This window comes from Cyanistes caeruleus, chromosome 17 (assembly GCF_971803275.1).
Source record: "Cyanistes caeruleus chromosome 17, bCyaCae1.hap1.1, whole genome shotgun sequence".
Lineage (NCBI taxonomy): Eukaryota > Metazoa > Chordata > Aves > Passeriformes > Paridae > Cyanistes > Cyanistes caeruleus.
Window position 1 is genome coordinate 6,065,909 of NC_141717.1, and position 26,300 is coordinate 6,092,208.

The following is a 26,300-nucleotide window of genomic DNA, read 5'->3' on the forward strand; positions in this document are numbered from 1 at the left end:
CTGCTCTGCTGGGTTACAGCAGGACTCACACACACCTCTCTGCCCTGCCCTGCTCTGCAGTGAGCACCAGCCCTGGTGCCCGGCTGCCCCAGCCCAGAGTAGTGCCAAGGACTCAGAGTACTGGCAAAGAGCTGTGGCCTTCATCCAAGGACCCGACTTGTTGGCCAGATCCAACTGATTTGGAGTTGTCTAAGAGACTGGCGTCTTTTCTGTCCTCTTTTTCTCTGTGCTGATAGTTAAAAATACCAGCAATGGGTTTAGTTTAGATCTCACTTGTGACCTGGTTCATTACTGCCTCTGCCACAGGCTTTCAGCTGTGAAATGCACAATGCCAGGCACACGAAGGGCAGATTTATTTTCCCCTCTCTCTTTCCATTTGCCAGCAGCGTGATAGAGTCACCAGGGGCTCTTCTCTGTTAATTTTAGGAGGTAAACAAGGGCTTCCTGCTAAGTTTTCTGAACAATATATGACAGCCATTTCTCTGCTGTCTTCTAGGCTTGCATGCTTGCCTGTGTCTGGGGTGAGAAAATGTCCTGATGGGTCCCAGCGCTGACCAAGATGAGATTTCTCTCCTGAGAAATTAGACTGCTGCTAATTACCTGTGCAGGAAGGAAGGCTTGGTCTGTTTGTGGGATGCAGCCAAACCTGAGTTAAAGTCATAACAAGGGAAGATACTGCATGGTACTGCTGTCCCCAGCCCTCCTGCACAAGCTGAGACTCATCCTGCCATTCCCTGGCAGTGAGTGGCCAGCAGAGAAGCTGCCAAGGTAGTTCAGCTGCCCCTTGCCTCACTAAACAGGCCCTGAAATGCAGTGTCCCAGGATCCATAAAAGCCTGGCGCTGGTGTTAGGGAAGGGCTGTCCCTGCTCTCCTGCCCCTGCAGGGACGGCACCAGAGGGGAGCCCTGGGCGATGGCTTGGCAAGGGCTGAAGGTTCAGCACAGCTGCAGCCATAACTTGGTGCTGGAACGAATTCTGGTTGTGGAGGGGCCATCAGTGCTCTTCAAATACTGTCAGCATGGCTCTGGGAAAGTTTTCTTCTTAATCATCTCAGTATCTACTAAAATGAGAATTGGCATGGCAATTAAGACTAATTAAAATAAATAATAAATGATAATAAGAGGCCAACATGATCTATTTCAACACAATGAAATAGAAGGTTTTACTTATTATGGTCTAGTTAAATATATTCATTTATCTGGAAATGTAAAAGCCCATATCCTAGGAGGATAGCTACCTCACAATTCTTATCTCCTTTCTCCCTCTCTTGAAAAGATAAATGCTGTTGTACTCAATCTCTTTGAAAAACTGCAGAAGAAAAAGCCAGGAATAATTAGATCTGATGGGGCTGTAAACATTTTCAGAGAAAAATAGAATCCCCTTCAGAAATCATCAAAGTAATTATTACACTACAGGAGCTGTAAGCTTGAGAATGAAGTAAGAGAAGAGTATTTGTTTTGGAGGTTGTTCTATTTTGGTCAGAAATTGCTGCATCGCCTGTTTCTTATTTTCCTTTATTAATGTTCTTTGCAGTGTGATATTAACCTCCACTAAACAGTTCCTTCTCAGTCTGCTCTCTGCTGTTCAGAGTAAACTGCACCTGTTTCTACTCACATATCACTGTCAGATATTGTGTTGTTTCGATCACAGATGGATTTTTGGGTGCAGGGCCAGCAGCAGAACACTGGTGACTCAGAGGGTGCTGTTGGGTCTCAGGATCTGCAGGGCTCAGGGTGAATCAGGACTGATGCTGCAGAATGCCATCAGCAACCTCTGCAGGCAGCTGTGCAGCCACAGCACCCAGCAGTGCCAGGCTTCCTGCTGTGTCTGCAACTCAGCACACAGGGACAGCCAAAGGAGCCATGGAGTAAGCTTTACTCCCAAGATCAAGAGATTTTAATGTTGCTCAATTTACAAGGATATATTTTTTTTAATGCTATGAACTCTGTTACAAAATGTGTTTACAAGCTACTGCCAAATATTCAGCACATTTCTGATATCAAGGACTCCAGGAGACAATTTTCAAACAAATAAATAATAAGTTCAGCTACCATATTCAGGAGGAGCTGCCTTGAAACCAAGTTTCTCAGAACTGTGGAATACAGCCATTGAAAAGTATCTTTAAAATCAAATTCAATTTGCCTCTTCCCTTAATGGTCATCTATTATTATCTAATATCTAGGTAATATTTTGGGGTTTTTCTGATTCCATTCCCACTTGAGCCAAACAAACGTGCCCAGACAGACCTATCTGTCTGAATCCTTGCTCTGGTATCAAAGGGTCTGTCTGCCTGAGTTTATTGCAACAAATAAAAATCAATGCATTTTAAATGGAAAATCATTTCCACCTGAATTGCTGTCGATACAGATGTGGAAACAGCATTAGTCACAGCTTGCTGAATGACAGGCATTTTTGCCGTACTGCTGCTTTGTGACTAACACTTCATGAGCAAACAACTGCTTTCATGCAAATAGAAAGCCTCAATCTCCCCAAGTACATGGAAACCATCATTTCAGAATGGAAATGACTCACATTAATGCACTGCATTTCATAACAGCCCTGTGAGATACAAAATTGTCAGATGATAAGGATGTGAGGCACAGAGATTAAATGATTTAACTAACTCCTCTAGACTGCTTTTTGACAGAGTCAGAAAATTAACTCTGAATTTCTCAGTCCCCATCCAATATTTTAATCTCAACATTAGTAGTAGCAATATTAGAATAACCTCTCTTCCCAGCACAGTGATAGAGGATGCAATGGGCCATGAGAAATTGCTGCAGATACCAAATCCCCTCTCCAATAAGGACTTTGCTTCTTTTCTTTCAATCTGTGCACACACCAGGCATGGCAAGACCAGGCACATAAACACAGAACAGCAATGTCAGGCCTCCAGCTCTTGGGCCAAGTGTTAAACAATTTTTAATACATAGATGAGGCTTTGGCTTTCTGAATCTGGCAGAGGAGACTTTCAATAGAATAATGTCCAACATGATTAGATGGGGCCTGGCTCTGTCCCTCACCACAGAGAAACTTCCCAGCTGCTCTTTCCCCTGCTCCCGGGAGCTCGCTGTGCCCGTCCCAGCCTCACCTTTCCCAGCTGTGCAGCAAATTTTGTGTGACACCACCCTGTGGCTCAGACCATTTGCCTGCAATTCCCAGTGTCTGTGCCACATTTCTGGCTGGTTCACTGATCTTTCTGGGCCTTTCTTCCCTCCCTGTTTTTTCTGGGGAGGTGAAAAGTCCCCATTTCCCTGGTGTTCACTGTGGTGAAGGGCCTGGCAGTCCCTGCAGAGCACAGGGCATGTACAAGTTATCACAAAGGACCCCTGACGTGTTTGTTTTCAAGCCAGTCATTTGGAAAAATAGATTAAGGCTTTTTTTCAGCTGAAATAGTTCTAATTTATTTCTAGATTGGAGTAACAAGTAAATAGAAATGAACCTGCCAGGTACAATCTCTTCAAAAGAGGTTCAGAAGCTGGGATTTAATTGTTTTAGTTCTTGAGCAAGCAACATTGGCTACATAAACCTATAAATCACCGGATTTTAATGACTTACATCATATTTTTCCACAATGCATACAGAAAAAGGCAACAGCTAAAATCACTTAAACTGTGGAACAGCTATTTCTTTATCCCATTTATTTCCACTCTTCAGCAAAATGAATAAAAGTTTCCAGACTACCTTTCTGCTATCACATTCAAGTTTACTGAGTTTTTATGCCTTGAATTCTGTATCAGACCACCAAGAAATATTTGTAGAAACCTTTGGAAAGCAATGTCCTTGTTTCAGTACCTCTGCTGAACCTAGCAGTCTTCATGTGACTCCAGGAGCCACTGCTCAAGCTCACACTGATTTGAATAATGTTCAAGTACTACCAGTATTTAGCAGCCAGTGCAAAACCTGTTTTCTTCTGAATTATTTTAACCAATGTCAAGCTCTCAGTATTTTGCAGCATTTCTGGCATCTTCAGAGCTGCTCTGGTTGGAAGGGTCTTTTTTTCCTCAGGTCAATAAGCTGGTTTGCTAAACCTGCCTGTTTAAAAGGAGGGTATTGATTCAAAGTTTGTGATGGAAAGGTTTCTGGGGACAGACTAAGGAATAAAAAAAAAGACACTCTGAATAAAATGTCTGACCCTCTTGAGTTGCAAAATGGGTGTTTTGACTGAATCCTACACCAAAAGTATGTTTGAAAGTGTGAGTGGAAAGTGGTATGGAAATGGAAAAAGAAAAATCTACAAAACATGTCACAAACTGAAATTGCCATTCTTCAGCCATCTCTGCTTCTGGAGGCTGCTATACATGGACTAAAGAATGACATTATGAATCATAAAATACTTAGAATAAAAGTATCAAAGAATTCAGGTCAAATAAATGGAAAGTGCCCTCCAGTAAGATTAAATGAAATTCTCCTTTGACAATTACAGTTCAAGAGTACAGCAGACATTTTATGCAATTCTATAATAATTTGTAATTTTGCAGTAGATAGTTATCAAATAAATTTTTCTTCTCTAGATAAATTGACTTCAAAGAGATTGTTGCCAAAACACCTTTTTATTTCCTTTTATGCTCACTTATAAAGAATCCCAAAAGATCCATTCATTAGACTTAATCAAATTGTTCAGTGTAGAAAAGGAATCAGGAAACAATTCTACAAAATGTGAGATTAGTTATGACTAACAACCTGAACAGAAATTCAAAGTGATGAGCCACTGGTATGTCTTCCAACATGTATGAAACTTACTGTCTGAAGTGTCACAGCATTTTCAGAACAGTGCTGGTTTGAGAGCAAGCCTTGCTTTTTCAAAGGCACATTTAAAGACATTTATAAAAAGCATATTTTAAATAAGAAACATCCATGAATTAGTTATATTGCAATTTTCTATGCCATAGTCATTTTGTATGGAGCAAGATTTTAAATTTAACAATTGAGGAACTTTGTGGTATCCCAGCTTTGTGCCTTTATTGTCAGCTGAATCTGTTTTCATTAGCAGGGTTTGGCTTATTTGGTCAAAACAATTGCAATTTATAGAGGCATCTTTTGTACAGTTCCTGGAGAAAATAAATTAACTTGCAGTAGATTAGAAGGTTTAGGTGTTCAGCACCATCCACAGTCCTGATGAAGAAGCAGTCTGCATACCAAGGTAGGAGAATATTGATAATTCAGGGAGCCCACGCCAAAGACCAAGGTGCCTGCTGTTTTTACTGTCACAGGTGAGCAGACTGAACAAGTTGAATTCATGCTTAGAAATCTGCTTTAATACTTCAAGATCAGATGGCTGAAATAAAATGTAGGTTACAATAAACTGCCTTTCATTAAAGTAGATGAAGAGGTTACAAGTAAGTCAGATCCTACACTGAAATGTCAAATGGCAGCTGACATCATTCACCACAGAATTGAAAGCTGCTCATAACATAACAGAAATATAATTTCAACTTATTTCAATGTAAATTGATCTTTAAGGGTTGTTACATAAAATAATCTTTAGAAATGTGGTTCTAAACTTGCCCAGAAACAGCTATTGGATTCTTTGCAAATGACATCCTTACTTGGTGGAGGGAAGTTTACATAACCTCATACAAAAGCTCTTCACAGCCCTGGTAAAATTAATGAATAGGGGTGTCATTTTCAACCCAAAAGGTTTTTTAATTTTGTGTATTATGCAGAGACAACAGTGGAGGATCTGAATAAGTTACTACTTTACCATCTGTAAATAAGGATTCAAAGCTACATCCTATGCACATACCTCCTTCATAATCTACAGCAAAGGCACGTGGAGAGCTCACTGAACAACAGGAACCCTTTGTCTCAGAAACCTTTGGAAGGGAATTTTGTCTCTTCTCTACGATATTCTCACGGTTTTCAAACCTTTTGATTTTTTAAATGAACTGCTAGAAGTTATGCATGCCAACAATGTGCTGTGGTGAGAGCAGCCAGGGACACGGAGCCCCACCAAGAGATGGTGAGCAGCACCTGGCATGTGACAATCTCATTTCCCTGCACCCTTGCATTGCAGAGCAGCCTCCAGCCCTGGGGACAGCCCTGAGTGTTTGCCCCCTCCCCAGACCCCAGGGACCAGCAAGATGATGCAGCATGTCTGGACCAGCACAAAAGGTTAGGTTAGACATGAGGAAAAAACTCTTCACTGTGACTGGGCAGTGCCCAGGGAGGTGGTGGGGTCCCTGTCCCTGGAGGTGTTTAGCAGAAGCCTGGACATGGCACTTGGTGCCAGCATTTAGCTGATGAGCTGTTAGGTCATAGGGTGGACTTGATGGTCTCCAAAGGACTTTTGCAACCCAGTTCATTCTGTGAGTCTGTGGAAATGCAGATTTTTGTTCAATAGAGCCACAGCCAGGGCAAGGAGACACGTTGGCAATGCAGAAACAGAGTGATGGCATCAACAACCTCCAGAGCAGCCCTGGGACTCAGGCTGGAGCCTGCCTATCCTGCAGGGGGAAGGGAGCCAGCAGCTGCTCCCTCTGCCAGAATGTTCCAGCGTGGATCTGCCTGCTGGCTGCATCTCTTGGGATCAGCTGCTGCCACATGGACCTGGGAGTGACTCCTTTGTGAGGAAAAATAGCAACACAAACCCATTTTTATGTGCTGATTTTGTATGGGTTATTGATATATATTTGGTATGATAGAGCAAAAAGATTCACTATATCGCATAATTGTTATTTTTCAGGTATGAAGAAATTCTCAGTTCTGAGTTTTAGTGTGCACAAAATTGATTTTATTTTTAGAATCAAAAATTAAAAAGAAATGACTGTAAGATTCTGTGTTCTGTGGGGTCTTGTGGCTGTTTTGCTGAGAGTTTTTTAAATTGTGACGATTAGTAAGAATATTATGACTGGTGGGGAAATCTACGGTCAGGAGGAGAGTTAGAATGACTTATTTCAGCAACATAAATATCCCTTTTAGGATTACGGGTATTTGTGTCATTGCACAGTAACATTTGTATTGTAACTATATATCATTATTTATCTACTGCTAAATCAATTGACAGTATTAAGGCAGACAGAAAACAATTAATAACTGCTACTTATAAAAATATGCAATCAGCAGTGCAATAATTCCCTGCTTAGTTCACTCAAATATATTAGATTTTCACTGTTAAAAAACAAGTCTCCTGTGATCAAAAGAAAAGCAAGACTTGTACTCCTATCAATTTACCACAAGTTTTACTTCATCAAAGCTGAAATACGAAAGCTGAAATAAACCTTGAAATGATTTTTCATTGCAATTCAGTCTTTTCTAAGGGAGACAACATTGTTGTGTTACCATTTTTTCTCTCATTATAGATAAAGAAAATACTTGCTAAAATATGTCATTGTTTTTCTAATTGCTCTCACAGCATGAAAATGATTGCAATTTCTCTATTTTTATCATGTCCAGACCTGGATCCTCTGGTATTTCATTAATCTAATCACAGAAGTCATGTGTTAACAGTTCAGCTTTTTACCCTCACAACTTCTATCTCATTCCTTGTCCTTATTAAAATAGAAATCTGAAACAAACAATTACAGTTTTACTATTTCCTGGAACCTGCTGGAGCTGTGTGGAGCTGCACCCAGGGCTGCTGGAAACTCCCTCAGGCATCAAACCCTGGTCCAGACTGGCCTGCATTTCTCAGCAATTATTTATAATACTTTTACTAACTCTGAAGCTCAATGCATCTTTAAAAAAAACTCCATAAATATAATATTAATATTGAGAGGTTTTTTCTCCCTCAATACTACCTTGCTGTGCTCAGCAAAGCTCCTGCTAATGCCCTGGATGTTCTTGTGAAGGTTGAACCATCTGATTTCCTCCCTGTTTGGCTCTGTGGTTGTTTTTGGGCCACCAGAGAACCTGGGAGCCTGGAACATGTCCCTGCCTGAGCCCAGAGGGGGACATGGGGATGTGCTGGGGTGAGAGCAGCTCTGCTGCAGCTCCCATCCCCAGCCAGAGGCTCAGCCTTGCTTTGCTGTGGGTTCTCTGAGCTGCCAAGCTCTGAATGTCCCTCACATCCTCTCCTCCAGGAGACGAGGACAGAGGGTATCAGCTGAGCCCTTGGAGGGACCCATATGAGCTTGGACTCTTAGGCTGTGGGAACCTTATACCCATATCTACCAGGGAAATAATATTTTAAACACACAGAAATGCATCCAGCTATTTCAGCACAGGGGAAATATTGGTACTACTAAGAGCATTATACAACACTTTCTTTAGTCCAAGGGAAAGTTTTCTAGAAACTTGGGTAAACAATTCATAGGAAAAGCTGTCTACTTTAGCTAGGAGCTGGGCAAGCTGACCTTAATAGATCTTTTCCATTTCTTACCTCTAAAACCCTGTGCAGTCTATCTATTAATTTATTTGTGTGTGTGTGTGTGTGTGTCAGTGATCAGTGGAGCATATCTGTGTGTGCTGGAAAAGAGATTGGCTATAACCATCTTGTACTTGCTTTGACATGTGCTTTGTCTTTTTATAAAAAACAAACTTAAAAAATTCATAGTTAATGGGCCTCAGATTCTTATAAGAAGTTTAATCAGGCTGTGCCAGTACAAGGCACGTGGTTAAACAAAATCTCTTTTAAGCAAGGGCATGACTTGCTACTTTTAAAGCATGATATCTTTTGCTTTTGGGCCTCTGAGTCTTGACTTATGTTTAATCTTTCAATTAAATTCCCTTCAGACATGTGAATTTTGTCAGTGCTCATTTCTCCCACACAGAAATCTGGTTACATTATGTGTTTTCTTCAGATCTTCTCTATTCTGCATGGCATTTCCCACCCCCTTTTTTATTTTTTCCTTCTCTCTGCTGGAAGGAAAACCTGTTTTTAACCATGCCTGAGGATTTATCTTTTGTCCTTCCCTCGTGTCTGTGGGACAGCAAATCCCCTCTGCAGGGCAGATCCCACCCGAGCCCCTGTGCAGCCCTGGAGCCTCTGGGCCTCAGGGACAGCAGGGGCTCCACAGCCCAGGGCAGGCACCCTGCGTGCCCAGGCCCAGGGTTCTGCAATTTAGAGAATGAGGAGGGAATAAAAAACAGAGGGAACGAGTGAGGAAATGAATTCCACCCGTTGAATGAATGAGATACCAAACAAGCTGGGAGTGCTGTCTCACACACATTGCTGAGTTGTTCCTCAGCTCCTGGGTTCCATCCCAGGTGTGCAGAGCGTGCCCAGGGCTGAGCAAGGTGCTGCTGTGCCTCCATCCCTCCTGTGCCTGGAACTCCCCTGGCCAGCTTTGCACTCAACTGTTTTCTCTATTTCATTTTGGGTAGAAGTCTTTGTCAGCAGGTTTAACACACTCCTTTTAAGGAGCTCCTAGTTCAGAAGGGTTTTGTGCATTTCTGCAGCTTTCAGCAGCCATAAAGAGAACAGTTATCCCTTCCTGAACACAGCTGTACTTTTTTCAGAGCTGGGTTTTGATGCCCACTTTTATTTGTCCTTTGAGCTTTGTCACTGAGTAGAGTCACTCGCAGTTGGAGAACATCAAAGGATGGGTGGTTTTATGGGTCACATTTAAGCATATAAATAGCTTTGAAGTTAATACTTTATTGGAAAAAAATGCTTGGTTGGTTGTTGTTTCATCACATCTTAATTACAGAAATTGACTCTGACTGCTATTGAAATTTCTAACAAAAGTAATGTGGTCTTTGTTTCGAAGGGAGTTACACAGAGTGGGCAGCCAGGGGACAGGACTAACACAGGGACCCAGGGAGACCAATGACTTCTCCTTTTAACAACTTATTCTGGCAGGAAAATGCTCAAACAGCTCCTTTTTTAGATACACATCCAGGATCTCATCAGAATCTTGAGGGATCTGGTCCATTATAAGTTAAAAGAGGTCCCTTTAAAGTACTCTTTGAGGAGACAGGATTTCTCCTCATGGGCTGTTACAGGAATTTCCCAAATTAATGATGTGGGTAAACTTCAGAGTAGGTTTGCAGTGTGAATGCAGAGAGCCTATCTGCTAACTGACCTCATCCCAGAGACCTGGAAAGATGAAAGTTTTATTATCCCTCCCTGGTGGACTCCCAAGAGAGTCGCTCTAAGTCTTGTTTTCACAACACATTCAGGTATGAGCCTTGACCTAAAAAACAAAAATCTTTCTTGAAGTCACAGGGGAATGCACCAGCAAGAGATGGTACATTTCAACCCTAATTGTTCCTTTTCCAAGCAGGGTGAATATAAGCAAATTTTGCTTTCAGGCAGACTGCTGTTGAGGGAGACCTCCCTGCACAGAATAATTCATCCAAATTAGCCACTGCATCTGGTTTCAGTCACACAGCTCTCGATCACTGTTTTACAGATTAGAAGATCTCATCTAAGATTTAACACATTGATTCAATTACTTCAACTTGTGCTTCAAACACCATCAAAGTGTTGATTCTTTTCCCTTAATTCTTTTGAAAGGCTAATTCAGACTGACTCATTAACTAGAGAAGACTGCAAATTTGGATAATGCGTTTAAGTGGAGAAGCTTGATCCATCTTGATTAAAAGAAATTTTGTAGCTAATGCTTAACCTCTGAAGTTCATAAACTGAGCTATAGTTAATGAGCATGTTTCATTCTCAAATGTTTAAGCATCCTCCCACTCCTTTTTGCCCCCGAAATCAAAAGGGGGCATTTTGTGAGCTGAGAAATGCAACGTTTATGCTAATTCAATATCATAATTATTTCACAGTCACTGAAATACCTATGTGCAAACAGTTACATAAATGCCATGAATAAATACACCAGCATACTGTTTGCTTTGCTGAGTAAATCAGAAGGATAAACTATTATATTGCCTAATTAGCCATCATCCAGGAAGGGCATTTTTGTGAAGAGCCAGATGGGCAAAGATGTCCTGGATCACTTGTTCTGAAAAGGCAGGCTAAAGGCCACAGGAGAAACTGATTAGCAAACATTTCTAATACCTTTCCTTGTATTTGGAGCATGCAGAGATGTGGAAAAAACATATCTGGTGCATGACTTTGAGGCAGGGAAGGGAACCCTTCTGGTTTCCTGCATCTCCAGCATAAATTAAAGAATATATGCATAAACATATATATAGTTTTGGGGGCTGTATTCTAGGTCACAAACATGAGGACAAACAGCTTCTGAACCTGATCTGTGCTGTTAGGAAATTGTGCTTGATTACAACAAAAAGGGATTACTATGGGCAGTGGAATACATCTAATAGGATGAACTTTGTAGAGTTCTTTTTACACCAGTATACTTGTTTACTGTAAAATAAAGTTTATTTTAAAATAGGCACCTGACTGAACTGATCATAGGAGATGTGGGCAGTAAAATTGGATGAAAAATTTTTTGAGTAATGTTTGTTCAAAATTTTGTATGTGCAGGAGATGTTTGCAAACTCAAGTAAGTCATCTTCTGACAGAAGGAAAATGAAAGTGGGCCATAGGCCAAAAGCTTGCAGAGCATAACTTCCAGCAGCACATTGCAGGGCACCAGAAGCCAGAAATGTTCTCCTCCCTGGAGAATCTCCCTGGAAATCCCAGAGGCATTTTGAACACATCATTCACATTGCAGACCCAGGCACCAGGAGAAGGAACCCTCTGCTCCTCAACTTTGCCAAGTCGGCTCAAGCAGGCAGAGGAAGGACCCACAGCTGCCAAAAGATTTGCTCTGACCTGGTAGGACCCTCTGCAAGGGTTTTTATCTGCTAAAGCACTGGATAGCTGTACTGGAAATGACAGGTTTCTCTGTGGCCTTTAGCCTGCTAAATGTGCAGTGTGTGATTCTGTGTTTGTCCCAGCAGTATTGTCCAAGTGGTGTTTGGGAGGCACAAAGCACCTCCATAGGAAGCTGATCCAGTGTTCACACACTGAAAATGATGTGAGCTGTGTGACCTGCAGCTGGAACAGCTATCATAAAGTCTTTGTAATAGAAAATATCTCACCAATGAAGTGAACAATATGTTGCTGGTCCACAAATAATATCCATTCTCTCACATGGATGCTTTGGTCCAGAAATTTTATATCTCAGCAGTTAATGCCTGAAAGAAAACAATATCCCTTCAACGTGAGTCCCTGGGAAATGAAACTGAGTGAGAAAACTTGTGTTTAGACAGTTTTGTTTGCTCCTCAGTGCGTACAATTAAGTTTGAATACTTCATATTCAGGCTACACTGAAGTTATCTTAAAAGTCATTTGCAGGTTGCAAGTCATTTCATCCCAGAAGAAGGCTTGAATGTGAGTTCTGTTTTCTTCTCCTTGTCTTCTGGAAGCAGAGATTCACACATTTATATATAAATATCTGTCATTTAAATAAAGGAAGGTGACACCTGCCAGATCACCTGGAAACAGAGACTTGGGGGTCAGCAGCTTGCATAGCCAGGGTGTCAGGCTCTCCCAGGGTCACTTCCCTGGCAATCCCTGTACTGGCCTTTGAGTGGTCCTCTCTTTGTTCCCAGCATCTTGTCCAGCTCTCCAAAAACAGAGTATCCCTAAACTGTATCTGATGTAAGTCAGCAGAGCATCAGTGATTCCCTCAGAAACCTGAGAGCAGGATGTTTCTGTGGAAGGCTGAATTGCATTGACAGACCCATTCAGAGCAGCATTCCTGCCTCCTGCCCCTCTGTGAGGGGGGTTCACAGGAGGCGTGGTGACAGCAGAGGGTGACAGCACCAGCACATCAGAACCTTGCTCACAGGCAGCTCTGCCATGGGAAAAGAATCTGGTGTTCATGCAGGGAGTAAATCAAAGGCTTTAGCAGCAGCAAGGTCTCTCTGTGCCAGGCAGATGAAAAATTCCTCCCTGCCTTGCTTCTTATGCTGCATCTCAGTGGGGTGAAGTGACAGCGCAGAGATGTACGAGACAGAGAGCTGCTGCTCCAGTCCCCAGCCACCCCATCTCGTTCAGGGCTTTTCTGACAAAGTAGGTTACTAGATCTGTGTATAATGAGGGCAGGGACTGTGGTGTGCTGCTGTCCCAGTGCTCAGGCCTGGCCCAGCGAGTGCTGTGTCCCTCCTGAGGGGGATGTCACCTGCACAGGCCCCGCTGTGGCACCGGAGCTGCCGGGGCCACTCGCAGAGCGAGGACAGGCCCTGACTGACCCTGCCCCTCCACACTGCTGGGCACGGCCAGGAGTTTCCTGCCAGGGAACCTACATGATCATCTACACCTGAAATCTGAATCAGAGAACCTTGGAATTATTTGGGTTGGAGGGGACCCTAAAAAGCATCTCATTCCACCCCCTTCCACTATCCCAGGCTGCTCAGAGCCCCATCCAACCCAGCCTTGGACAATTCCAGGGATGGGGCATTCACAGCTTCCCTGAGAAACCTGTGCCAGGGCCTCATCACCCTCACACTAAAGAATTTCCTCTCAATATCCAGCCTAAACCTGCCCTATATATGTTTGTGTGTGCTGATATGCATTCAGAAATATGTACACATGCATTAAAAATGTACTTATCCCTGTAACATCACTAGAGAGATGGTACTTTCACAATTTAATCTAAGTTATTTTGCTTATTATGATATAGGATATCCCCCCAAGGGTCTATGGAGAATTTTACATATTCATGGCAAAATTGTCTCTCCAGCAAATTGTTTCCTGTCTAAAGGATAAGACAAACAGATTTAGAAAGAAAACATTGGTAGTCTGAGTCCAGGACTTGCCCAAAGATTTGTTCTGATTTCCAGACTCCAATGTCAAGGTGCTGTTCACTGGATTTCATTGCTGGAATCCCCACCACTGGCAGCACAGGGCTGGAAAGCAGAGACACAGCTCTGCACAGCTCCTGCCATCCCCACCAGGGCACTGCACAGCCCCCAGTGCAGGCTGGTGCTTCAGGGGACATATCTGAAGGCAAACCTGTCAGCAGAGCATCTTCCTTCTCCTTTTCATCTTATTTTTAGATGAAAATTCTTCATTTTATCAGATTTATTAACTCCTGTTGCTGTTTATTGCCTTGCTTTGAGGAGAGAGTTGCATCCCATCTCTGCAGTACCAGACTGGGCCCCACGCACGGGGGCTGCCTGGGGGAAAGCAGCTTTCCAGCACCAACCATGGCACTGCTTCTGGCATGTGGCACCTCTCAGAGTGGAGCATTTACAGAGCAAGGCTGGGCACTGCAGCAGTGAGGTGAGATGTAGAGGGTGGGAGCAGGGCACTCAGAGCACTCTGCTGTAAGGCTCAGGCTTGGGTTGCAAAGATTTGGAAGATGCTCTAAAGCCATTTTCCAAAACTAATACTTAGAAAAGGATTACAAGCCTGTGTGTGCTTCTGGCAAGGAATGGTTTTGTAGTGGTTTCCAAGTCACAGCAAGCCAGTTTTCTCCCCTGAAATGCCACTTTCAGCTATGGAGTTGGGGAAAGGTGATTAGTCTAGTGACTCTGACAAAGCTCATCTCTGCTGGGCTCTGCTTGCCTGTACTTCATACACACTGCAGGGCTTGATCTAGATGGAAAACCTCCAGTTGTGCTTTTCACACAGACATGTTAAACCATGACCAGTTATTTTTTCCCTTCAATATGCTACAAATACCTTTAGATATGTCCTTTGAATCTGCAGGGTGAGCATGCTGGAGATTTAACTTTTCCTGCTGCTAGAGGCATCCACAATGACTCTGCAGAAGCAATCTTGGGGTTATCTGTCATCTCTGGACCTTGTGAAGCACACATTCAGCAGATATTTGTACCCCCAAGTCACCAATCTGAGGTAGACAACATCAGCATGGAGAAAGGGGACAGAATCTGATCTTGTGCAGACCAGTCATCCTGAATTTAGAAGATGTAGACAGCTTATTTGTTCAGAGACAGGTCTGAATATGTGATGACTTGCTGGAACAGGACTCTCCACAACTCCCTTGGAGGAACAGGATTAGTAGAGGGCTTATTAGACTTGGCCAAAATGCATGTGAAACTGGCTTTTCTTTTATATTCCACATTCTTCAGTATGCTTTGTGCCATCTATATACCAGATTTTTACTCAGTCTGTAGGTTTGTGAGCTACTTGAGTGGAGTTTAGAAAAATGTGAAAGGCTTAATTATATCCTCATTTGATTCGGTGGGAGTTTTGCCATTGATTTAAGTGGGAACAGAGCTGTGAAAAAGGATTTGCATGCATTGATTAAATGTGCTGCAAGGGAAGGTCGAATGGGTGAACTTGGGGAAGAAAGAAAGTTCAGTGTCCTAACAATCATGTCATCCCCATCCCCTTGAGATTAGATTTCTCCTTTAAATAAATGTATCATATAAATAGGGTTTGTTTTGGATCCACAAATATTGATCAAGATTTTTTGCTTCAAGGGTGTGTGGTTGGTTTTGAATCCATAAATACAAAAGAGAATTTTTGGCTTAATTGTGGGAATTCTTTGCCTTTGCATTTCAGTGGTGGTTTCCTTTTTATCTGGCCTTTTTAATTCCTGACCTTGTTTTGCAATAGCAACACTTTAAAAAGATGTCTGTCAGTGTCCACATGGCTGAAGGTAAAGGTCTGGATTAAGTCCCTGAGGGCTTTGTGATTTCTTGCTGTGAAGGATGCAGTGAGAGAGGGCAGATTAGAGTTGTTAGAGACACAACAAGAAACCAGAGCTGCCAAACTCCAGAGCTTAGAGTGGCACATGGGCCATGTGGTTTGACATCAGTCCTCCCCCAGCTCACTCTGCCATCCCAGGAATGCTGAAATATCTGGTCATTTTGTTCTCCCCATTGCTTCTGCCAAGGATGTCCTGGGACCCATGAGAGGCAATCCCAGATTGTCTTCCACCGAGAAACCAGGAAGGGACAGGGAGGACGTGTGAGGCTTTAAGATTCCCTTAAAATCCACTCAGAAGTACTTGGGCAAGTCTCAGTGGCTGATGTGAGGACTTCAGGAGGGAACTGGGTGATGGATCAAAGCTGTGTTGACTCCTCTCACACAGGTGGGTGCCGCCCACACTGAGAGTGTGCCAGTGCATACAGGAATGTGCAGCATTCCTGTCCCTAAGTCATGGCTCTTAGCTTTGAAACAGCTGGGTAGGAGATAACTGGGACTGCAACCAGTGAAACTTGACTTCTCCATAACAATTAGCTCAAAAAAACCAAGGTGAGAGAGCACCTTGTGGTGGCTAGAGAGGAAGGGATGAGCATGATGACAGCAGAGAGCAGCAGTGACCCGGCTCCTGAAGCAGAGGAGCCCCTCTTCCTTCACCAGCACCTCTGAGCCAGGCAGCAGAGTCCTGCTGCTCTAAACAGGGAGGCTCCACACACAGGGCTTGCATAGATAAATTAACTTAAATATGTTCACGACCTACTTATTTGTGAATGCATATTCTGGGAATCCTGAAATGCTGCCAGCTCTTTGTCAAGCTTTTGGGAAACACACACACTGCTGGAGATAGCCTGCTGTGCTGTCTGACTTCTTTTTCCAGTGGATCAGGCATACAGAGTTTATTCTTCACTGATCTCTCTTGGCAAGTTCAGCTTTGTTTGGTCTGGTTTGTCTCCTTGTCAGTAGTTCTCTCTACATGGTCTAACAGCTGTATCTATATTTCCAAAAATCTCAATTTCCTGCTTTTGCTAAATTCCATATAATATATGGATAGTTGCATTAATAAAGTACAAGGAACATCCTGGGCTTTAATTAACTGAGTTCAGCTGTCTCTGAACCTGAGAAAGGTGCTGCCACAAACAAAATTAAATTGATAAAGCTGATTACAAATCCAGACAGTCAGAATGAATAACAGCTATGACAACTTGAAAAAATATTGTTTTTCTTTTCACCAGCTTTCATTATATTTGATTATAGATATAAATTCAAAAGCACATCTATACCTACTCAAATAGGGCCAAATCCTTATTTGCCATTCCTGGCTACATCCCAGTTTGTAGCTTAGAGACTCTGAACACTTCCTTCAAATCCTTGATGAAAATAACCTTGGTTTTTCTTCTGCCCCCATTGTGGCCTCAAATGTACTAATAGTGCTGCCAGGTTTGGGCAGGAGAGGATTTCAGTGGATTCAGGCAACTTTCACAAAATTCTCTGGGAAGAGGATTAAGCTATCAAGTGGAGATAACTTTGGCTACATATTCATTTGAAGGGTAACTCTTGCTTTAATTGGCAGCTGGATCTTCATTTCTGAGCTGCCGAGGATGCAGTGACAAGGATAAATAGCACCACAGGACCTGGCTACAATTTCTGACTGGCTGGACTTCATGTGAGCTCAAAATCATGTCCATGTTTATGGAAAAAAGCTGTTGAAAATAGAGTATTCCCATTGTCATTGTATGGACAAACGAACAGCCCTGTGGGGAGAGGCTTCTGACAGCTTTATTTATAATCCTTCTGCACACAGATCCCGAGTCCTCTCCACAGCTGAGTGTGAGGTAACATATAAGACACGAGTTGTGCTGGGTCTCTCGTGGCAAATCAAATTCAATAAGAAACACGTTATGATGTGAACCTACAATTTTCATACTCTGTTTAAACCCTGATGATGTTCTCTTCTGGGATTTTCTGGGTGACTTGTAATCTTTAGCTCAATAATCTGCAGCAGCAGAAGTTGCACATGAGCCACTGCACTTTTAAACTGATTCATCACATTGCCTGCAGCTCCGTGGCAATCGCTCACTGCGGGTAATTAAGTTGTCCTGGACGGAGCTGGAAAGGACGCATGGCAAATAGAAAGAAGAGAAAGAATTAGAGCAAGAGGTTCACTGATCATAGCTGATGCTAAAATATCTTTTTTAATGGAACGATTTATTTTCTAGTTTATAGCAGTAGCTGAATTAATCAGCTGCTTGTGGCTGCCTTTGCATACAGATTCCCTGGGACAGCGACACAGCCCATGCAGGCAGGGTGGCCACACTGACTCTGCCACTGATCATCCAACACCAGCTCTCTTTAAAGTCTCTGTTCCATTTTATTTACATTTTCTGCCTTACCACTTCTCTTTCCATCCCTGGTGATCTTTTTATTTTTATCATTTAGCCTTCCTACTAAAACTGAGAACTTTTCTGCTACAATACAATACCCTGGCAGAGTTCAACCTCAGGAACCTGCCACTCAACATGAAAAGAGATGCAAGAAATGGTTTTACCAGCAAAGTTTCCACCCATGTCATTGCTGCAGCAGGCAGTTGTTTAGCAACTAAACACCCTTCTCAAAAGGAATGAATGGGCCTTTCCAAGGTTAGGCCCTCTCTGTTCTTCAGAGCAGAACTGGAAGGTGAAATAATGCGTGGTTCAGCAGTAACACGCAACAAGACAAAATAGTAGTTCACATTTTGCATCCCAGTTCCTTGATGACAATATGTATAAAAGCATCTGTGAAACAGGCTGTGAATCAAATAAATATGCAGCTGGAGAAAAAAATTAGGAACAGACAGTTCCAGACTTAACCAGGCATGCAAAGCCCTCTGTTGATGTAGAAATTAGAGATTTCCATAGTCAGCTGAGCATTTCCCAAAGAGTATCTAAATGTTTCCCAAGGTTAATTTGAGAGTAAAAATGATCTATAAATCATTATGATGTGATGAGTAGATAAATCAGACAAAAGTGGTGGGATTTTTAAACTACTATTCAGGATAGTGATAGCTGAATGCTAGATAAAATGGAAAAAACTTGTTTATAAAGGCATTTGTAGTCTGAAGGAAAACTAGAATGGGAAGTTATTCCATTTGGGGGTTTGTTGTTTGGGGAGAGGGGTTTGAGTGTTTCTGGGTTCTTTTTAATGAGGCTGTTGAATCAATTTGTACATATATCCTAGTACCAGCCTTGCCAAAAGCCCAAGCTGAACACCAGGAGTCAGTGAAGCAATTTTACAGAATTCATTGGGCTTTTAGTCAAACCCAGGACATGGGTTCATTCATGTTTTCATGGCTTTAATTGTAGCTAATAATACAAAGATTGCAACATGCACTTGTGGAAGAAGCATCAGTCCTGTCCTCCACCATATGGCTGGTTCCAGGTGAAATGGCTGGATTTTCCCATGGAAAAGTTTCCTTTCTTTTGTGTCCTCTCTGTTTCTTTCAAACACACATTTGAAGGATTTTCCTGCTCCAGAATATGCTGTCTCTAGCCTAGAAGATCTTTGTTTTAAGTGCAAGAGTCAGATTGATGGTTCTTTTACCTGAGACACCCAGTGGCTGTTTCAATTCGCACTCTGTAAGCATTTCCTCAGGTGGGGTGGGGATAATGTAGGCTGTGCATGGCAGTGATTGCCATTCACACAGGAAAATTAGTCCAGATTTCCTTGATCTGAGGTCCAGCTGGCAGAGCTCAGGTAGGGCTGACAACCTGGGAGTTATAATCCTGCATGGATTTTGCATTATTTGCTGTGTTCCCTGCAGCACCTGAGCTTGTACCTAAGCTAGCTCATTTGTAATTGGAGGGGGTTTTTCACTTTTTGGTAATTTCTTTACAAAATTCTCTCCAGACTTATCTGTACACAAATTCTCATTTACACAAGAGGAGCCCTCAGCTGCTTTGAGCTTATCACAGTGTTCCTGTTCTTTATATTTACACACAAATTACTGCAAGTCCATTAAGTTCTCCCACACCACAGCAGTGGCATGGTGTTGATTTATGTTTTAACTGTAACAGCAATTCACCGACTGACTAGAGTGTTTCTTGCCATGAATATTTTAATGAGTGCTATAGACTTTATATCTGGTGAAAAAATATAATTTTCAGATGTCTGCTCTTGCCAGATGACATAGCAGAAGAGAGGCACAAACTGTTCAAATGAACAAATGTCTAATAGACTGATCAGAAAATTACACTGTAGAGGCTTCATTTCATGTTTCTTTGCTGCCATACATTTGATAAGCTGATGACCTGATTGACAGGTAACCACTGCATTTGTAGGTTTCTTTGGACAAAAATCAAGGAAATAAAATAATGAAGATAAATATATTTACTACCAGCAGGAAATCTGAAGGAACAGTTTGTGTGTTCTTCAAGAGCTGTGTTTCCCAGGGAAAAGGGCAAAGGTAGTGGGAATGAAATGACCTGAATATCCTTTATAACTTCTATTTGAACTGCCAAAATGGAGGAAATCATTCAGAACTAACCCCTGCCTTGAGTTATGTGATAAAAATCTTCAGAGTATGTGGGCAGAGAAGTACCAGGGGTCAGATAGATACCCTCCCTGGTGGAGGAAGGAAACAAGAGGGGATCCTGAAGGACAAGGCTGTCTTCAAAAGGTGATGTTTCTAGAGAAGCCTGACACAAACCTGACCTGAGCTATCTTGGCAGACATGAACAGGACCACAATTTTATTTTTGCACGTCCATATAAACAAGGTCCATGAGGACTTCACAGAGTGGTTGTGGGATATTAGGAACAGATGTTTATTAAGATCTTGGTAAGATTTTCTCCCATTTGTTTTTGTTCTAGTCACCAGAGTCTCTTACCTGAGAACACAAATAGCCTCTAACCAGAAAGACTTTGCTATCCTCCTGGCTCCTGCTAAAGGAATTCCTTTTCCTTCACGGTTACAGTGGAGGAAAAAGGGCAAGAGTAAAAGTGAGTGGGAAGATGGATAACTATCATTGTAAAGTGTTACCTTCTGAGTCACACAGCCCTTTTAGGAAAGAGAGCCTGGGAGAAGAGAATAATTTCTCTAGTTTTAACTGAATGGTTAAGATTGATAGCAAGAGGAAAGTTCCTGTCAGCAAGCAGAATACCTGTGCACTGCAGAGGATGAGAAGAGAGCAGCAATCATGTCCTGACAGCCAGGTAATTGTCACATGAGTCTGACTGTAGGTCAGGTTTGGGTGTTGCAGATTCAAACTGGTGATCAAGGTGTGAAAGGCTCCACGTGTCACTTCCAGCCCTCTGATATCAGTACAGCTCCTTGATGCCCATCTTCTCTGCAGTGGCTGACAGTTCACTTCTCAACATTTGTTGTTAGCCATGCCAATAGGAAATATTTTCAGGGCTCACAAAGAGGTTGGATTTTAAAATATTGAAGTAGGATAAAAAAAAAAAAAAAAAGTAAAAGGAAATGAAAAAGAACTGATTTGCACATGAATGTATTTTTTATCAGTTTTCAGGCTTATTGGATGACGGCATAAAAGATTAAAAATATCCTTACCCACTGAGTGAGAAATGTATGTTATTAATGCAGATAAACTTAATTGAAGCTAGATGTCAGGCATTTAAAATATATTTCTATAGAGGTTTTCTCATTCTTGTTGAGAAGCCAAAATTCATCATGCTTGTACTTGATGTTCCTAAAGTTGGAGAGGAAGGGAAAAGTGCCCCAACAAGCTCCTGCTCACTAGAAAGAGGGGAAGCACCACAGGCATGTCTTGGATGGAAGTTTTCTGAGTGCCTGGGCTTAATTCCTTGCTGTCTCAGAGTCTTCTATGATCTGCCTCCATGTCTGGGTGGGAATGTAACGTGCTCCAGTGGCAGACAGGTGGGAGCTAGAAAAAGATTAAGTATTACTAGATATTCAGGTTTTATACTTTATTGTAAAAAAGGCAGTGGTTTAATATTAGGTATAAAAAGTAAAGAAGATAAAGCAGGGCTTGAATTTTTTCTTTAACCAATCCCTTTGATCAGACCTGCTGTATTTCAGGGAAATGTCTTCAAATTTTTGAGCCAAAATGTCTTCAAATTTTTTAAGCCAGCCAGTGTTTTAGCTAAGAGATAGACAGGACAGACAGTAACAGTCTGGTTACCACTGTGTTGATAGAAATCATCAGATCATTGAGCTGCGTTCCCCTCCCTCAGAGTATCTGTAAAAGTCAGTGTTGACTGCCTTTCCTCTCCTTTGTGTGGTGCATTCAGGTCAGGACCAGGACTCACAGGAGGTTGCTTAAATTAACAGGAACCTTAATAACCATATTTAGGTCTGAAACCTGACAGCCAAATATTCATCAAACAAGTATTTTTCCTAAATGGGTGGGCTTCCTTATGCAAGGAAGGATACAACATTAAACTGTATTAACCCAAATGAAAATTGTCCTCACTCCTCCACAGGTGTGTTGGGGGCTCTCTCTTGTGCTTCATCACTTGGTTGCTCGACTGTTGGGATTTTTCTCCAGACCTTCATTAGAAGTTAAACACAGGGCTTCATTTTACCCATATTGAGCAAACTGCAGCATGCCAGCTCCCATATGGGTAGGGCTGAGAACAGCTTTCTGCTTCATGGCTGACACCATTAAGTGCTGAAAACTCTCCCACATTTGTTTATTCACAGCATCACGGGGTACTGTGTCCTGTGAATAAGCCTGTTTGGGCTGCAGCCCCCACCTTGGAAACAGGACTTGCAAAGAGATGGAGAAAGCTGGAGGAACTGGGAATAAGTTAAACATACAAGGTCTCCCAGGATATGAGCCAGCAGGTTCCCATCTCTCAGCTTTGGGGCTGCAATATTGAGGAGGGTAGGGGACAGGAGAAGCCCTTGCTAGAGTCACCACAGAGCGCTGGGAACTCTGACAGGTCTCCCGTGGTGTTTAACAGAGCTGGATGGTGTCTCCTGGGTTGTGTGTGCCCATGCTGGGGGCTGTGCTGCTCCATGGGCCAGGCACCACTGCTGCAGGAAGAAAAATTACACCATGGGATCCTTGAGTTATGGTTTCCAACGTTTAGAAGGTTAATTTTGAAATGATCCAATTATTTCTTTCCTACTTTTCCGGGTGTTTAATTTTTGTTAAAATTAGTCTTGTGAAAGGGTTCAAGGCAGCGCTGGGCTGAGCACATCAGGGCCAAAGCACAAGTCTGTGCCTGTGCTCTGGCCCTCCAAACACCAGCTCTCAGGCCATCCAAGGAATAGCAGGTTATGGAAAAAAACACTGCAGAAAATGCTAATACTGAAATCCTTCAGAAATTTCAAGCAGTAACAAAAGAGAGGAGATCCAGATGGGTCATGATCCAGCAGGTATCTTGGGCAAACAGGCACTGCTCTCAGATTTGTGCCATAACCACCTCTGAGTTCATTTCATTTGCTCAGCTCAGAACTGAAGCTGCACCAAAACTTCCACACTTAAGCCCATATGAGGTCAGGGCTCGAGTCACTGATATTAGTCAGCAATAAGAAACTGAACAATGGAGCGTGGATTAAAAAACAACCATGAAAACCACGGCATTTCAGCACTCTTCAAATGCTTGCAACTGCTACTTTGCTTTTTGCATGAAAAATGTTTCTCTGAATTGCAACAGTTGAAGCAATCAACAGCTCCAGCACTAAAAATCAGGCAGCTAAACCAGAAAATTGGGTGCAATTTGTACTCTGCACAATGTGCAGAGTCTTCTGCCAGAGTACATTTTCCAGAGAACATTTATTTGGGTCACATCCCCCAACCTGGGATTCCTCAGGAAGACTCAGTAGGTTTTATCCAGCATAAAAAACTCACATTTCTGCATTCAGGCAGAGAGATGCTGCAGAGAGGCATCAGCAAGGCCCTGTCAATCTTCACTTACAATGAAGTGTTGAAAGACAAAAGATAGACTGTGGAGTGTTTCAGGAGAGAGACACTGAGACATCTGCACCCTCACAGCACTGACAGAGCGCTCTGCAAGTCTAAAAGGGGTTGTTCGTTCTGGGGAAAAAAGGCTTTTATCCAGTAACAGTGTTTCTAATCATTTTTCTGTCCCCTCTGTGGTGTTGTACTGACTCCTTGCCAGCAGCTGAAGCCCTGGGCTCTGCCTGTAGCACCCACCTGCACACTGCACCCCTACCAGCTGCTCCCAGGACAGCTCTGGAGCGGCCACTTGCAGTAGGACTTGTACAGCAGAGCTGAAAATAATGAGAAACACAACCCCCCATTCTGCCATTAGAATCCTGGCAAGTCTTTTTATTTTCTGTGGTGCAGAAGACAAAGAGCACAGGTTAGAGTGGTCTCTCAGGAAATGGGGGCAGGATATTTGAGGAAAGAATTAAACCAGTCTGTACTTTTCAACGCAAGGCAGCTGATTGCTGAGTGGATCTCCCTTTTGTGCTGTGCTGCTCAGGGAGAGTGAGGTACAGCAGCACAACCCAGGTCTGCTGGGGTGAGAGTGCACCTGAAAAGCAGCCCAAATACCTTTTGATGATTAAATCAGTGTTTAGTCATAAACCCCACAACAGCCAAAAACCCCCAAACAAATACCTCAAACAAAAAACCCCAACAAAAAAACAACCATACCACCCCCCAGAACAAAACCAAAAAAACCCAACAAAGCTCTACAGTTTTATATTGAACTGGAAAGCTGCTTGCTGTGATCCAAACCAGTCTGCTCTAAAAGTTTTGTGGATAATCTAAGCCACTCTGTGGGGAGGTGCTGACTATTTTCTTCCCATTTGGCTTCTAACACTGTACTTCATGTCTCATAGTACCATGCATTTATTAAATCACACCCCACATATTTTTTTAGAGTTCACAGCTGCACCTCTGTCGTGAGCACATCTGCAGGGACCTCTCCCACAGCCCAGCAGCCATCCCTCTCCTTCATTTCTGAAACTCTCTCTGCTTTGGCCCGCTCACTGAGCCCAGCTTTACCAAGAGATTCCCAGCTTTATGAGGTGTGTCTGATCCCCCTGGCAGCCCTGCACCACCCCTTTAGCTTGCGGTTGCTGCTCTTTCCTCTTGCACACGAAGCTGAATTCACAATTTCTGCTGCTGATATAGAGAAATGCCAGTGTGCACCTGCTCTGTACTCCAGTGGAGCCACCTCAGTAGAGGAAGGAGTGTTTCACAGTTATTTAATGAGTACTGTAAGGTTAGCCTGGCAGGTTACAACAGGTAGTAATTGTCTGCTGCTACATGGTGATAATGACGTGACCATAGTGTTATTATGGTAATAGCAACACAACATTATTTTAATATGCTGAGGTCAGATAAGGTCTGTATTACCTTATCTTAGAGGTAATTTATTCCTATGAATTGCACCGTGGGTCAGTGCCATGGGGATTTTGCATCTCAGGAAATCCTGAGTGAAGTTTACAAGTTCTCACATGTGATGAACGTTTGCAATAGCTGAAAGAACACCTGAACTCCTTGGTATGTGCATTAATTGATTCCTGGGGAAAAGTCAGTCTAATGCTGTAAGTAATCCATGCACTTTTCTTTTGGTCCTGTGGGACCGAGGGGAGAGCGGGACCCCTCTGCAGATAAGAGAGAAAAAACTCCTCAAAGTCATTAAGAAAGTCCCAAGCAATTGGACTCTGATAATTTTTTTTCAGTCCCAGTCACGTAATCCATCCTTAATTTGAGATGTCACAGCTGTCCTCCAAGTGTCTGTTGGAGCTGCCCTCCCCTGCTGCAGCGGAGGCGGAAGGGAGCATCTCCCTGCAGCAGAAACGCCTGTGGTGCAGCTCTCCAGAATCAGCCTCCAATTAGCTGCACATAAGCTGAAGAAAAAAAAGCTTTACAATATGTGCCAACATGGTGGTAACTAATTGCATGTGACAGTGGACTAATTGTGTTGTGCCTTTAAGCAAGTGCAGTACTTGAATGGAGATGGTGACTCCAGCTTTGCTCCAGACCAGGCTGGGGAGTGGATAATTTAACTGGGGAAATCTGTCTGCAGTGGGGGGGCTGCTGGTTCCTTCCAAGCCTGGACCATCCAGGAGCACCTGGACCATCCAGGAAGATCTGGAATTTCCAGGAGCACCGCCAGCCCAGCTCAGCTGCAACAACCCCACCTGGCAGGGGCAGGAGCACATCAAATCTTTGTATGGCTATTCCTAGATTTTACTGCAGTCAATATCAAAGTAAGATTTTGGTTTCTTTACCTAATATAAGGTGCGTTTTTGGTTGTGGGGTTTTTTTGGGTTTTTTTGGGTTTTTTTTTGTTTTGTTTTGTGGTTTTTTTGCCACGGACATTCTCCAAAGAAGGACTTTCATAGATAAACCCAAGGAAATGAGATCTGCTGCCATTCTTCCCACCACAGGAGCTCTCTGATCTGACTGGTAGGGGCTGCTGATAAATCCAGCTGCTCCCCAGCTGAGACCCAGGGGACACTGAGGGCATCCAAGAGCCCTGGGCCCATTATGAATGACCCCAGTGCATGGAAAGAGGGATGGTCAGCTGAGGGAAACAGAGATATAAGAGAGGGTTTGTAGGTGGCAGACTTTGCCACTCCTGGCAGTGCTTCTGCAGCTGTCCTTGCCCTGAAACAAGAGAGCCCAGTGCAGGAGGTTTTTCTAAGGACATAGGGAAAAAAAAATCATCAAAACTAAGTCAAATGAAGCCCACTGATCACACTGCCATTGCTGTTAATTTTTACTTTCTGCTACATTGCAATGTATTCATTCAGTAATTGCTGCAGCAATGTTACAATAAATGTATAAAAAAATTATGGTTTTCACCTAAGAGAATTCTTTAATCATATTGAATAATTTTTGATAGAAAATTATAACAAGTTCACATGAGGTGAATAAATT

General features: G+C 42.8%; 1 protein-coding gene across 2 annotated transcripts in view; it reads left to right on the forward strand.

Moving 5' to 3' along the window:
• LOC147650030 (uncharacterized) overlaps window positions 1-26,300 on the forward strand; it is a 184,601-nt gene that overhangs the window by 135,703 nt on the left and 22,598 nt on the right. Inside the window, exon 3 of one of the 2 annotated variants that reach the window (XM_086854515.1) lies at window positions 1,743-1,867. The exons of the other annotated variant lie outside the window; for it this stretch is intronic. Coding sequence (XP_086710641.1) covers window positions 1,758-1,867 — 110 coding nt within the window. The 5' untranslated portion in view covers window positions 1,743-1,757. The remainder of the gene's footprint in view (window positions 1-1,742; window positions 1,868-26,300) is intronic. 2 annotated transcript variants of the gene reach the window in all.